The sequence below is a fragment of the Bubalus bubalis genome, chromosome 9, assembly GCF_019923935.1.
Source record: "Bubalus bubalis isolate 160015118507 breed Murrah chromosome 9, NDDB_SH_1, whole genome shotgun sequence".
In the NCBI taxonomy this organism is placed as follows: Eukaryota; Metazoa; Chordata; class Mammalia; order Artiodactyla; family Bovidae; genus Bubalus; species Bubalus bubalis.
This window is the reverse complement of record NC_059165.1, coordinates 107330254-107344655: the sequence shown is the minus strand read 5'-3', so window position 1 is coordinate 107344655 and position 14402 is coordinate 107330254. Positions and strand designations below refer to the sequence as shown.

The 14402-nt window shown below is 52.4% G+C and overlaps 1 protein-coding gene across 2 annotated transcripts; it reads right to left on the bottom strand.

Moving 5' to 3' along the window:
* Positions 1 to 1049: 1049 nt before the first annotated feature.
* On the bottom strand, positions 1050 to 11769 carry IBA57 (iron-sulfur cluster assembly factor IBA57). 2 transcript variants are annotated; one of them, XM_006063218.3, is made up of 3 exons: positions 11216 to 11769; positions 2825 to 3168; positions 1050 to 2421 (listed from the first exon to the last, which is right to left on the bottom strand). In XM_006063218.3, the coding sequence occupies exons 1-3, from the start codon at positions 11554 to 11556 to the stop codon at positions 2030 to 2032; spliced, it is 1077 nt and encodes a 358-aa protein (XP_006063280.1). In that variant the 5' UTR covers positions 11557 to 11769; the 3' UTR covers positions 1050 to 2029. The 2 variants fall into 2 exon arrangements, with proteins under 2 accessions (XP_006063280.1, XP_025149870.1); XM_025294085.2 differs by lacking the exon at positions 11216 to 11769 and adding an exon at positions 11128 to 11215.
* Between the last annotated feature and the right edge of the window lie 2633 nt (positions 11770 to 14402).

The following is a 14402-nucleotide window of genomic DNA, read 5'->3' as shown; positions in this document are numbered from 1 at the left end:
CATTTGCAAATGAAGCCACTGACAAGGGATTAATCTCCAAAACATACGAACAGCGCATGTAGCCCGATGAAAAAAAAAAAAACAACCCAATCAAAAAAGACATACAGATGGCCAAAAAGCACATGAAAAGATGCTCAACATCACTGATTATTAGAGAAATGGAAATCAAACCTACAAGAAGGTATCATCTCACACAGGTCAGAAAGGCTCTCACCAAAAAAAATCTATCAACAGCAGTGTGAGAGAGAGTATAGAGAGATGGGAACCCTCCCACACTGTTGGTGGGAATGGAAACTGGTACAGCCATCATGGAGAAGAGTATGGGGGTTCCTTAAAAACCTAAAAACAGAGCTACCATATGATCCTGAAATCCCACTCCTGGCCATATATTCAGAGAAAACCATAATTCGAAGTGATACATGTACCTCAATGTCTACTACAACACTATTTTATAATTGCCAGGACATGGAAGCAACCAAAATGTCCATCAACAGAAGAACGGATAAAGATGCTGTACATATATACAATGGAATACTACTCAGCCATAAACAAGAATGAAATAATGCCATTTGCAGCAACATGGATGGACCTAGAGACGGTCGTACTGAGTAAGTCAGACAAAGAAAGACAAATATCATATGACATAGATTATTCGTGAAATCTAAAAAAAAAAAAAATGGTACACATGAACTTATTTACAAAACAGAAATAGAGTCACAGATATAGAAAACAAACCTGTGATTACCAGGGGTGGGGAAAGGGGGTAGGGATAAATTGGGAAATTGGGATTGACATATACACACCAGTATATATAAAAGAGACAACTAATAAGGATCTACTGTATAGCACAGGGAACTCTACTCAATACTACATAATGACCTATATGGAAAAAACAGTCTAAAAAAAGAGTGGATATATGCACATGAAGAACTGATTCACCTTGCTGTACAGTAGAAATTAACATAACGCTGTAAATCAACAACACTCCAATAAACATTTAAAATAAATAAACACAGTTAAGAAAGAAAGAAGCCAGAGTTCCACATGGGCTGGTTGCGGGTCACACTTTAATAGCCACTCTGGGGCATCAGGTGGGACACCCAGTAACCACGAGACTCACATTGCAGTGGGAAAATCAAAGTCAGTGGTTCAAAACGGGGAAGTAAGTCACCCTCTTACTATGAAGACACGACAACGTCCGAAAACAGCAGCAAGTACAGCAAGCAAAAGCTCTTCTCTGCACCCTGGGCACGCCATCCCAAGGCAGCCACTCCCTACCCTGAGCTCAGGAGGGCTATGGAGGGGAGGAAGGGACTGCCCACGCCACGGTGGGGCCAAAGCTGCGGAGATGTGGTATAAAACGGTACTGGGGCTCCCCCAGCTGGTGCCACTGAGCACAGAAGTATGCTCGGGAGGACTCAGGTGGGTGTGAGCAATGCCTGTGCCTCTACTCACAGACACTGTGTTCCACCTGGCCCCACAAGATTCCCACCTTCACACATGCCCCCAGTCAACATGGTAAGACAATTCCCAGAGTCCACTTGCCCCTTTAGCCACCCCAGACACTGAGATGCTCCCTTCCCAAGCCTGCCCAAGCAGGCTCAGAGGGTGTGGGCAGCCGGGAGGCATCCTGGAACATTCTGTCCTTGGTTGACGGATGAACCACCTCCAGATCAGTATGGTTCGGAATCTCATCCAGGGTCTGGTGGAAGCTGCAGCATTGCCCAGGACAGAGGCAGGCGCAGGGCTCACTTCCACCCACCTTCAGTCCTCAAGAGGGTTCCTGATGCTCCAGCCATAAAGCTTCCAGGAAGGGACAGCCACCCTGAGCACAGGACAGTCCCCAGGAAGCATGATAGGCTGGGAACACCCGGGCTGCATGCAGGAGCATCCCCTGCCATGTCAGTAACTTTGGGAGGCCCACAAATGCTTGGGGTCCCCCAAGTGTGTGTTCTTTTAACTGGGCCACCCAAGGAAGTGGGGGCTGGCTACAGGGTGCAGTAGATGAGGAGCGCAGGGGCATCCGAGGCTACTTGGTGGCTGTGGGCCACCAGTCTGGCACAGACGCAGTAAGGGCCACAAGGCCACTCTCAGAGGTTCTGATGTGAAGAGGACCCTTAATTTTCTCAGACCGCAGCAGGGCCAGACCCACGTCCCCCAGCCCTGCCCTGTACTTGCCGGCTGCCTGCCCTGACTCGGTGAGCACAGAGGCGCCGGGGGCAATGCCGCCGCCAGGAACGGCACCTGAGAACTGTACTGGGAAGAGGCGCTTCCGGATAACACCCATGTGGTGCGTGCGAGCTGTCAACTCCTGGCCAATGTAGCAGCCCTTGGTGAAGCTGATGCCGTTCATGAAGGCCAGGTTGGACTCCAGGGGCAGCGCCACTCCTGGGGGCAGGTCGTGGACACCCTCCGGAACACCTGCAGAGGTGGGGAGAGGCTTGCTGAGGCCTGAGGTATCCTCCAGAGCGGGGGCTCAACCCAGGGTGGCCAGCGGTCCTGGCCTGTAGGAGTCCCAGCATCTGACCCCCAGTCTTCCGGGTCCCTCCGCATCCTCCAGGTCCCAACTCCGGCCCCTGCTCTGGTCTCTGGGTGAGCTGCCCGGTCTGGGCCTTCAACACTGCCCACTAGAGAAGACCCTACCCCTGAGCCCAGAACTCTGCTCTATCCCAACTCCTCCCAGGGCCTGGACTCACCATGCAGTTTTCCCAGGGCTCCAGGTCACACCCGTCCTGTCCCCTCACGTCCCACCCTGCCCCTCCTCCCCGTCCAGCATCAGCCCCCCAAACCTAACCTCTCCCCAGGTCCAACCCCAGGTCCATACCTTGCTGGTACCGGTGCCGGTGATAATCCTGGAGGTCCCCAAGACGGCCCCCGGGCACCAGGGCTGAACCCTCATCCTGGGAGAGGAGCCGCCAGCCCATGCGGGCAGTGCGGGGATCACGGGTGAGGACGGCGGCGCACGCAGCCTTCTTCCGCGGCGGCCCCGCCCCGCCGGCCTCCCCCGGGACGCAGGGCAGCACAGACCACACGCGCAGCTCGGGGCACGGCTCCACCGTCACCTTCCGCCGGATCTTGTGCAGCAGGAGGTGCCTCTGCAGCGCATCGACCACAGAGCTGTCGCACTCCAGGAGGAAGGTGGGCTGTTCACTGGAGCGCTCGGGGAGCCTGCGGGGAGAGAAGGGGGGGCAGGGCACACCGAGGGAAGGGCTTGCAGTCGGTCCCGGCCATGGTGGCTGTGCCGCCCAAGTGCACCAGCCGCCTTGGACCACCTGGCAATGCTGCACAGCACAGCACCCCCCCACACCCAGAGAGGGAGCCACAGGAAACAGTCCGGCCGGGGGAGGACAGGCCTTGGCCGGACAGGTGCGAAGCAGGGCCTTGGGACCACAGTGGTCAAGGTGAGGTGAGACGGCACAGACGGCCACTCGAAAGTCAGAATTTGCCACCTCCAGCCCTGAGAAGCACCAAGAAGCCAAGGATCCTAAGTCAGGGCACACAGTGGATTTCAGTGGGGGTGCTGGCAGGCAGGCAGAGCTGGAAGGGCAGCAGACAGCCGATGCAGGTGAGGTGCATGGGGAGGCCACACTCAGCCCACGCCCACTTCCCACCTCCCCTAGGGAAGACGGGCAACCTGGTCAGGGTCCCAGAGCCCTCCTAACTCCCACTCCAGGCAGCCCACATCCAGTGGAATGACCCCAGATCCTGGTGTCACTGATGGATGGATGGTGGGGCCCTTACGGACAGATGAGCACAGAGAGGCCAGCGCAGTCAGATGTGATGGAGGGACCCTAAGTGGAGATGCCTAGGACCCAGAGGAGTACATGGCTAGAGTCCTGATTACAGATGTGGCTTGAGGAAAGACCCACAGCTGCATGGCAGCTGAGACAGAGAAGTGGGTAAAACCTTCAGGAGCATGTATCAGAAAGAAAGGCCATCAGCTGGGACCCATCAGCTGTGCCTCTGACCCTCTCACCAGGCAGGAAAGGGTTAAGTGCTACCCAGGAGAAGTCAATTGCCCGCCAAGGAAAGAGCTACAGAAGCTTGCTTGGGATGGCGGTGGGGGAGGGATTTGCCTGGTGGTCCAGTGGTTAAGAATCTGCCCTCAAAGGCAGGCGGCTCCACTTGGATCCCTGTTGGGGAACTAAGAGGGCCACAACAACCGAGCCGGAAGGCCTCAACAAGAGAGAGGCCCACGTTCTGTGACAAAGAGCCCAAGCACCGCAAGCAAAGACCCTGCATGCCACAACGCACGCCCACACAGCCAAAACGGTATCAACAAACAAATTAAAATATTTTTTAAAACAAACAGATTTAAAATTTCTCTATTTATTTTTGGCCGTGCTGGGTCTTTGTTGCTGTGCATGGGCTTTCTCCAGCTGTGGCGGGCGGGGGCTACTCTCTGTGGCAGCGTGATGGCTTCTCATTGCGGTGGCTTCTCTCATGGAGCGCGAGCTCTGGGTGTGTGGACTTCAGTGGTTGCAGGGCATAGGCTTAGTTGCTTCATGGCATGTGGAATCTTCCTGGACCTGGGATCAAACCCATGTCCCCTGCATTGGCAGGCAGATTTCTTATCCACTGTGCCACCAGAGAATTCCTAAAACAATTTAAAAAAAAAAAAAGAAGAAGCCTGCTTGGTGCCCTGATTTCTGTGGCTTCACCCTACAGCACAAACTCTGTCAGGTCCATACACATAACGATCAGCCAAGGGTCAAGTAAGTACAGGAAGAAGCATGTGAAGAAAGTGCAAAGAGCAGGCTGCCGCAGCAAGTCAGGTTATCACCTCACCCTCCAAACAGTCCTCAAAGGAGGTCAAAATGAGATCAGCTGAGGGCTGGGAAAACGATCATTTACAGACGGAATTAAACTGCCAGAAAAAAGAGAAGAGTTCAAAGGTGCTGCCTCAGATAACCACATGGAAAGAAGTTCAAAGTCACTTATCATGACACAAAGACAAGTTAAAACCACAAGATACCAAGGCACGACTAACAGAATGGCTAAAATAAAAACATTCAAGGCAGTGAGGATGCAGAAAAGATGGATCATTCGACCTTGCTGGTGGGAATGTGGATGGAACAGATACTCCCAAAAACTGTTTGCAGTTCTTTATAAAACTAAACATGCAGTGACCACACAATCTAGTCACTGCACTCCTGGGTACTTATCCTAGAAAACACCCCAGGTGTTTACATAAAACCTGGGCATAAACATTAGAAGCAGTTTTATTCTTAACAGTCAAGAAATGAAACCAAAATATCCTTCAGTGGGTGAATGGTTAAACAAACCATAGTCCACTCCCTCGAGGGAATACTACTAAGCAAGGAAAAGGAGGAGCCTATTGATGAACCCAAAGGGCATCGAGGTGAGTGAAACAAAAGACTCTGTTAGTATCACAGTCCTGAAATGACAGGATCATGAAAATGGAGAGTGAGCAGGGGACTGGCTGAGGGGCTGAGAAGGGGAGTGTGCCCACAGAGGGCAGAAGCGAGCCTGATGGTAATGGAAGAGCTCTGTCTTCATCGAAGATACACAGGTCCACATGTGTGATCAAATCACGGACCTGCATGCAAGCGAGCACGTGGAAACCTGGAAGAACCTGAGTGCGCCCTGTGCCTGGCCCATGTCCCCTTCTCCCCCCGAATGTGACCCTGGACTATCAGAGGCAAGATGTTGCCCCTGAGGGAACTGGGTGAAGGGTGTATGAGACCTCCCTGCTCATTTTTTTGTGGCTTCCTGTAAACCTATAATTATTTCAAAATAATAAGTTGAAACAGGAGCTGCGTCTGGAGAAGATGGGTCCATGCCAGTGAGAAGGGAGAGGGCAGTCAGTTTTCATGAAAAACCTTTACTAGGTTTTTTAACCATGTGTAGGTATATTTCTATTTTTTAAGTCTCTGATAAAGGAAGCAGACAGAAACAATATGAAATACTGGCAAGAGGAAGAAATGGGCATGGGTGGACAGAATGTGAGGCCACAGGGGCAAAGTAAACCCAAGAGAGAGGAGAGAGAGATGCAGGTAAAACCATGCCCAAGAAGGGCAAAGGCCCAGCACAGGGAGGGGCCAGGGAAGGCTGGTTAAGGGACCACCAGAGCGCCAGGGTAGTCAGGCCCCAGGCTGATGCCCCACCTCTCTCATGGGGCCAACGTTCCACAGGGTTCAAGAGAAGCAGGGTGGAGAACGGACAGGTTCTGGGCTCAGGCACTTTTTCCTGAGCTACCTGTGCCAATGGCCTTGTGCCATTCAGCCCCTCAGGGCCAGCAAGGCTGCAAAGCACCCCTGTGCCCCACCACCCCAAATCAGACTGTCTGCTGCCCCTGCTGCAGCTAAGTAACGGGAGACAGGTCAGCAAGGGGAAGTGGTGACGCGCAGTGAGCCTCTGTTCAGCCAGCACAGCACAAATTTGAGCTGGAACATTCTCTGTGGGGGCATCTTGGGCACTGCTGGGCACTGAGAGCACCCCTGGGCTCAGCCTCCTCTGTGCCAGGAGCAGCCACACCTGAGTGACAACCACAGATGCCCCCACGCAGCACAGTGGCCTCCTCTGCCAGGAGCAGCCACAGCTGAGTGACAACCACAGATACCCCCACGCAGCACAGAGGCCCTGAGCAGGGCTGCCAGATAAAATGCATGACGCCCAATCAAATTTACATTTCAGGAAAAAAATTCATTTTTGAATAACTTCTTTACTGTAAGTATTTCCCAAACATTGCATAGGTCATCCCCCCAAAAGTCACTCGTGTCTGTCTGAGATGTACGTCAGCATCCCGCAGTTTTCCTTGCCCAGACTGGCAGCCCATCCCGGGGGCACAACCACAGTGGCAGGAAGAGGAGGCTGAGGGCACCCGCAGCCTCACCAGCCAGCCTGGCAGGCAGACCTGGGTGAAGAGGTGTGCCAGCCCCGCATCCCACCCCTCCTCTGCCAGGCACACACGGAGAACACTGCCCAGAAACCAGCTGTGCCCAGGCTCAGCACGACCCCGCTGAGACCAGCACCAGGGAAAGGCGTGCAGGGAGACGAGCCAGCAGCGGACCTCAGCAGCCAGCCCGCCAGGGTGGCCCCCAGAGACACGCCTGGGCCCCCCAAAAGCCAAGCAGCCCAGGTCGCAAAACCTGCAGGACTCCTCTAACAGCCAGTACTTAACAAACACGTGGTCAGGATGAGGAGAGACCTCAAAACACAAAGCCCCAGCTGAGCCGATGAGTCAAGCCACGACTGGGAGAAAAGGTTTGAAAAGTCACATCTGACAAAGGACTGTCACTCAGAACATACAAAACCACTGAAAACTCAACAATTAGGAGACAGTCTGATTAAAACTAGGCCAAAGATCTGGACATCTCCCCAAAGAAAACGTACAGGTGGCAAACAGCATATGCAATGATGTTACACGTCATTTGTCATCAGAGAAGAGGAAATTAAAGGAAGCTCCACTGCACACCTATCAGGATGATCAAAATCCAGAATACTGACACCACCAAAGGCTGGTGAGGATATGGAGAAGAAACGGGAAGTGTTTACTCACTGTTGGTGGGAATGCAAAATGATACCGCCACTTTGGAAGACACTTTGGTGGTTTCTTATAAAACTACATGTATTCTTACCTTACAGTCTTAACAGTCACACTTTCTGGTATTTACCGAAAGAAGCTGAAAACTAACCCCTACACAGAAAACCTGCACACAGATGTTTATAGCACCTTTACTCATCATCACAGCCATATGGAAGCAACAGCAAGTCCTTCAGTAGATGAATGGATATATAAACTGATACATGCAAACAACAGAGTATTAGTCAACACTAAAAGAAATGAGCTATTAAGCCCTGAAAACAGGGAGGGAACTTAAATGTGTATTACTAAGTGAAAGAAGTCGGTCTGAAAAGGCTGCAGATTCTGTGATCCCAACTATGTGACACTCTGGAAAAAGGGAAACTGGAGACAGTTTCACATCCAAAAAGACCCTTTCAGTGGTGGTGAGAGTCACGAGGGAGGGTGAATAGGTAAAGCACAAAGGGTATTTAGGGACAATGAAGCCACTCTGTATGGTATTACAGTGGTACATACATGTGGTAAAATATTCGTCCAATTTCATAGGAAGCACAGCACCAGGAGTGAACCTTAACGTGAACTGAGGACTTTGGGTAATTCTGATGTCAATATAGGCTCATCAACTCTAACTAATGTACTGCTCTGGAGGAGGCAGATCTGGGGGAGGCTATGCATGTGTGGGAGCAGAGCGTATATGAGAGATCTCCGCCTTCTCAATTTCCCTATTAACCTAAAACTGCTCTAAAAAGTCTTTCCCTTTTTATTTCTGGCCGCACCACGTGGCTTGCAGTATCTCAATTCACCAACCAGGGACTGAAGCCAGGCCACGGCAGTGAAAGCCTGGAATCCTAACCACTAGGCCACCAGAATACTCCCTTAAAGAGTCTACATGAAAAACCAAAGACTAAAGTTTTGTCTGAGAAATGGTGCTACATTCGGGAAACAAGATCAGTGCGCACTGAGGAAGGAGCAACTCAAGGATGGGAAACTACAAGCATGACAGTTTCGGTGAAAAACCCCAGGGAGCCCCCTGGTGGCCTAAGTGGGTAGGGTTCTGGACTTGCACTGCTCTGGCCCAGGTTCAGTCCCTGGTCATGGAACTGAGATCCCACAGTCAGCACAGCACAGCCAAAAAGGAAGATAAAGAAAAATTCTGGAGACAGGATAAACAGAGAAAACATCAGGCAGAGAGTAACCATGAAGCAAGCAAGAAGGCCGCAGGCTTCCAGGCGGGACACCCAGTTGCCAGCGTGTCCCCTTCCCTCCGAGAGCAGACCTCACTGAGATCAGATGTAGGTCAACAGCAACCAGGAGGGGAAGGAGCACATCTCGTGAACAGCAGGCGTCAGACCAGAAACATATCCCAATAGAAACATCAGGGGAGGGCGGGAGCCCAGAAGGCTCAGCACCCCATGCGCCAGCGCAGAGCTGGGAGAGAGGGCATGGTTCACCCAGCCCCCAGGCCCTAGAGCAGCCATCCGAGGGAGCATTCTCACGTCTCCCCTCCTCCAACTGCTCAGAAGTGGGGCCACTAATTCAGGCTGTCTCTCTCTGATGGAATGAGGACCCCACCCCACCCGCTGGGGTTGCACTCCCCACAAAGGACTTTGAGCTGGAATCTCAGAAGAGCAACCAGGGTCAGGGGACATCATCACAGAGCACTCCAATTCCCTCAGCACACAGGTAGCAAGTGGCACACCAACACCCCACCCTGGGGTGAACAGAGAGAAAAACAAACTCCTCTACAGTACGGATCACAGCACACACAATGCCTAGAAAGAACTACCATGTACATGCCTGCTGACAAGAACTGATGGCCCAGCAGCTAAGCAAAAGCACGCCAAACCAGGGGAAAAGATTTAAAGATTAAAAAAAAAAAAAAAAACTAGAAACAGAAAAATATATATTTTTTTACACTGTAGAGTGACTTTTCAGGATATAACTTCATTATAGGAAGAATGCAAAGGCAGAAAGATATAAAGGCAGACTGGAGACTCAAGGAAGAAAATTTGAGGACCAAAACATCATTACAACACTGATAAATTAAAAACTGAAATGACCATTATAGGGGCTACTGAATGTTACAGACATGGAGGGCTTAAGATAATCAATGTAGTTTTTAAAAGAGGTTAAGCACCTACTGGGAAGATAATAATTACATAAAACAGATGAGGACAATGGTATTTCTGAAAAAGGGGACACAGAGCAAGGACTACACATGTTTTCTGTAAAAAACCAGATTGAAAATAATTTAGGCATGAGGCCACACAATCCCTACCACATTATTACATTATTAATCATACTTTTACCATTGGAAAGCGAAAGTGGCCACAGAGGATATAAACAAATGGACATGTAGCACTGTGGTCAAACTTCATTCACAAAAACAGAGAGCTGGATCTGCCAAGGGTCATATTTTACTGATCCCTGTTACAGAGTCACAGAGCCCACCAAGTGCCTAGCTACGTGACATGAATGAAGACCCAAAATACAACACATAATCATGACACTTCAATACATCAGGATGAAGATGAGCCCAGAGAAAAACCACACACAAAGGCTCAGAAATCAAACAACACTAGGCTTCTGGACAACAATGCCAGCAGCTGCAAGGCAGGTTGTGGTTTCAACGTTTTCTGGGACAATTTTCAGTGGCGTTTTAGGACCAGCCAAGTTATCGGGTATGGAGAAGGAAATGGCAATCCACTCCAGTATCCTTGCCTTGAGAATCCTATGGACAGAGGAGTCCATGGGGTCACAAAGAGGCCGACACGACTGACTGCCTGACTTACACATACAAGTTATGGGGTAAAACCATTGGAAGTCAAAGTTCCACTTTAGTATCCTACCTCTCAAAAAGCCACTAAAGAATGTACTCTGCAAGCAGGCAGGAAGTACACTTAGGAAGATGCAGACAAAAAACCACAGCAGAAGAGGGACAGGAGAGTTTTCCGGGCGGCCTCAGGCAGAGCAACAGCCTGGAACTGCGTAAGAGGTTCTAGAGAAACCAAGTCTGAGAAAGCTAAGCAAGTGAACACGGAAATCTCTACAGGACACCAAACGCTAATATCACTGAATACGGAGAGATTTTGGAGAGAAATGCGTGTACACTAGAGAACTCAGGAAGTAGTGGTACAGTGGCACAGAGGTTGCTCCCAGCAGTGTGGCTCCTTCTCCGTGCAGTGGGCTTGAGCATGAGCAGAGGCCAGGTGTAAGTGCTCCCAGGCGAGTCACTGTCGCGGCCCATCCCTCGGAGCTGGCTCCAGCCCACCTATGGCTGCCTTCCCCCAGGTGCCCAGCCCTCTGCCCACTGTGCGGGTCTCCTCGTGCCCTACCCTGGGCGCTCCTTCCCTCCTCAGGTGCCCCCTCCTGGGGGCTCACCTCAGCCCACCCCGTGCACAGATTCCCAGATGTCCCTTCCCCTGGATTCCCTGTCGTGCATGTCCTTTCCTGGATGTCCGTCCCGGGCTAGTGGTAGTCTTCCCCTAGGTATCCCGCCTCTGGATGTCGTTACTTCTGCCTTCTGTCCGTCCCTCCCCAGTGTCTGCCTCTACCCTTGGGAGCCCACCATAGCAGCCTACCCGCCAAGACCTCTCAGGCCCGCTCCCGGGTGCCCTTTCCCTGGGTGATACCCCGACCCCTGCGGCCAGTCCTGCAAAACGCTCTCACCCGTAGAGAATGACGTCATAGAGAGTGCGTCCCTGTACATTGAGAAAGTGGGCGTAGCCCGCTCGGGCCGAAGTAGACGTCTCGCCAACCGCAGGACCCGGAAGCGGCAGCTCATTGGTCAGCAGACCTAGGAGAAAGGGCGCGGAGTCCGGCCCCCGCACGCGCACTAGGGCACGCTCGCCTAGCAGGAAGCAGGCCCATGTTGCGCCGCTAGCGGAGTCGGCGCCCAGACAGCAGCCGCTGTGAGCCAGGTGGCGCCTCGGGGCCGCGCGCAGCCGCCAGCTCCAGGCCGGGCCGCCGCACCCTGGAGCTGCACCCCTGAGCAGTGCCGCGGCCGCCATCTTGGGGAGGAGTGAGGCGGCCCGCGCAGCAGCGCGGGTGGGCAGCCGGACCCGCGGGGCGAGTAGGGGCGCCAGGAAGCGGTGCGCGCGGGCGCCACAGCAGCCCCTGGCTGCTGACGGGCGGAGCGTGCGCGGGGCGGGGTGTGCACGAGCATGCGCGGGCTGGGGCCTCAGCGGCCCCTGGTGGCGGGCGAGCGTTCCCTGCCGGAGAGGGCAGGGTGAAGGTGGGCGGAGCGTGCGCCCGGGCGAGGCCTCGGGCTGTCGCCCACACACCCATCTTGGGCTGACCTCTGCTCCTGCAAGTTGGCCTGCTCCTCAGTTCTCAGAGATGTTTCCGCTTGCTTTATTGTGTTGAGACGCGCATGACGTGAGCTTTACCATCTTTACCATTTGGGGGTGCACATTTCTGAGCCATTGAGCATGTTCACACCGTTTTGCAGCCATCCCCATCATCCACAACTTTCTCATCTTCCCAGACCAAAACTCCGCCCGATCAGATGAACATCCCTATCTCCCTCCCCAGACCCTGGGAATGCCAGTCCAGTCTGTCTCTATGGACCTGACACCTCTGGTAAACTCATGGAAGTGGAGGAGTCATGCGGTATTTATCTAGCTCATGTCTACCAGGTTCCTCCTTGATGTAGCATGTGTCAGCCTTTGTAATGGCTGATAGTCCATTGTATATATATGTATGTGTGTATACACACACACACACACACACTACATCTGGATTATCCATTCACTCATTGATGGGACATTTATGTTGCTTCCAACACAGAGGGACTTCTTAGGTTGCTCAGACAGTAAAGAATCTGCCTGCGATGCAGGAGACCTGGGTCGGGAACATTCCTTAGAGAAGGGAATGGCAAACCCTCTCCAGTATTCTTGCCTGAAGAATTATATGGTCAGAGGAGCCTGGCAGGCTAAGGTCCATGGGGACTCAAAGACTCGGACACGACTGAGCGACTAAGACACACACTTGCACACAGCATGAACACATGCTGAAAGTAGAGATGTGCAACTCTACTTTCAGTTCCTTTAGTTATTGTGTAGAACTCACACTCCTGTGTATCTTATATCCTGGCACTATCCTTCACTTCTGATCACTGAATGTGGGGTGGGGGGGGCGGAGAGTTCCCCACATGACACAATTTTCTGATACCAGCTAGGTGTTTTATACTTTAATTCAATTTTTAATCCATCTACGTGGAGATAGCATCAGATCCATTAGACTCTGTGTGCACGCATGCACACAGACACATACACATTTTCCCACCCGTTGCCTTCAGATGCCAAAGTCCAAGTTGCACCTGTGCTTCTGATCCCCCAGCTATAGATCAGAAGTTCCAAAAATCCCCCTCCTTGAGTTCAATTATTTTGCCAGAGTGGCTCACAAAACTCAAAGAAACTGTTTTCTTACCAGATTACTGATTTATTATAAAAGGATATAACTCAGGAACAGCCAGACGGAAGGCTGCAAAGGACAGGGTATGTGGGAAGGGGGATGGAACTTCTCTGCCCTGAGCACAACCCACTCTCCCTAAATCTCCATGTGTTCTCCAACCAAGAAGCTCTCTGAACCCAGTCCTCTTGGGGTTTTATGGAGGCTTCATTACAGAGAGATGAGTGATTACATTATCAGCCATTGGCTATTGATTCACACCTCCCCAGACGTTGGTGTGGGGCTGAAAGCACTAACCCTCTAATCACAAGGTTGGTTCTCCTGACAACCAGCCCCCATCCTTAGGGGCTTTTCAAAAATTACCACATTAACATAAAAGAGCTCCCTTGGGTTTCCCAGGCCCTTGATCCCCTCCCAGCTGGCTTCCTGGTTGTGACCAGTCAGGTCTGGAATGTGGTTTCACTGGCCTTGCATGGAAGAGGTCATGCTTTGTTGAGCCTGTGTTCCAAGGGTGACCTAGCACCTCCCTGCAAACCCTGTTGAGGGCAGGGAGGAAATCACTCGAGGACAACATGGGGTGGGGGTGCATTCCTCCAGCCTCACGTCACCCCATCCCTCGCCAGCAGAGAACATGCTTCTCACCAGCACGACCCGCAGCAAGGGCCAGCAGACTGACCCCGAGCCCCCTGGAACCTGACCTGACCTTCCCAATCCAGTGCCAAGCTCAGCCCACTTGGTTGAGCAGAGCTGCTGCTGCCACCGGGGACTGCTTCAATGCAATTTAACTCAAATGAAGTCAAATGAAACTTTGCTCCTTACTGCATGGGCCACACTGAAATATCCAGAGCCACACTCAACTGGTGGCTGCGTCTGTGAACAGAGCAGGCAGCACCTCCCACCAGTCTAATCTCCCAACCAGCACTGCTCCAGGAAGCCTTCCCAGGTCTCTGCACCAGCCTGGCCAGTCTGACTGCAGGGACACCTGCACGTAGGCACCGCCTGGCTGCTCCTCCTCTGGTCCTCTCTCTGCGGCTTCTCATGCCTACAAGTCTGGGTGGAGGGAACTCAGTACTGAGCCTCAGGGTGCCCTCAGAGAACCCCACTCACTGGCCTGGGTCCAGCTGGAGGCTTAGGTTGCTGCTGGATCCTATGCACAGCCTCCTCCCTCTGAGGCCACAGGCCCTGGAGCTGTCCGGAGGGGTGGGGATCTAAGAGCTAAAAAATAAGCAGCCCTGGGGGTCCCAGACCCTGTTTCCCAGCTGGTGCCAGCCAGGGTTGTTTCCTGTTATTCTCTGCTTATGGCCTCCTCCCTTCCCAAAGTCAGAAGAAGGAAGCTGCCCCCATTCTGGTTACCCCCTTCCCTGCAGCCCTCCACAAGCTCCCTGAGCAGCCGGTGAGTTGGCTCCAGCCATGGAAACGGATGAGAATGAGACAAGGTCATTCT

Bases quoted from the DNA above. Each gene is read 5' to 3' on its own strand.
- IBA57 (XM_006063218.3), bottom strand. From the start codon at position 11,556: ATGGCGGCCGCGGCACTGCTCAGGGGTGCAGCTCCAGGGTGCGGCGGC. The intron at 3,169-11,215 runs GTGAGAGCGTTT...CTCTCCCCGCAG, and splicing joins TATGACGTCATTCTCTACGG to GCTCCCCGAGCGCTCCAGTG. The intron at 2,422-2,824 runs GTATGGACCTGG...CCACCTCTGCAG, and splicing joins CCGGCACCGGTACCAGCAAG to GTGTTCCGGAGGGTGTCCAC.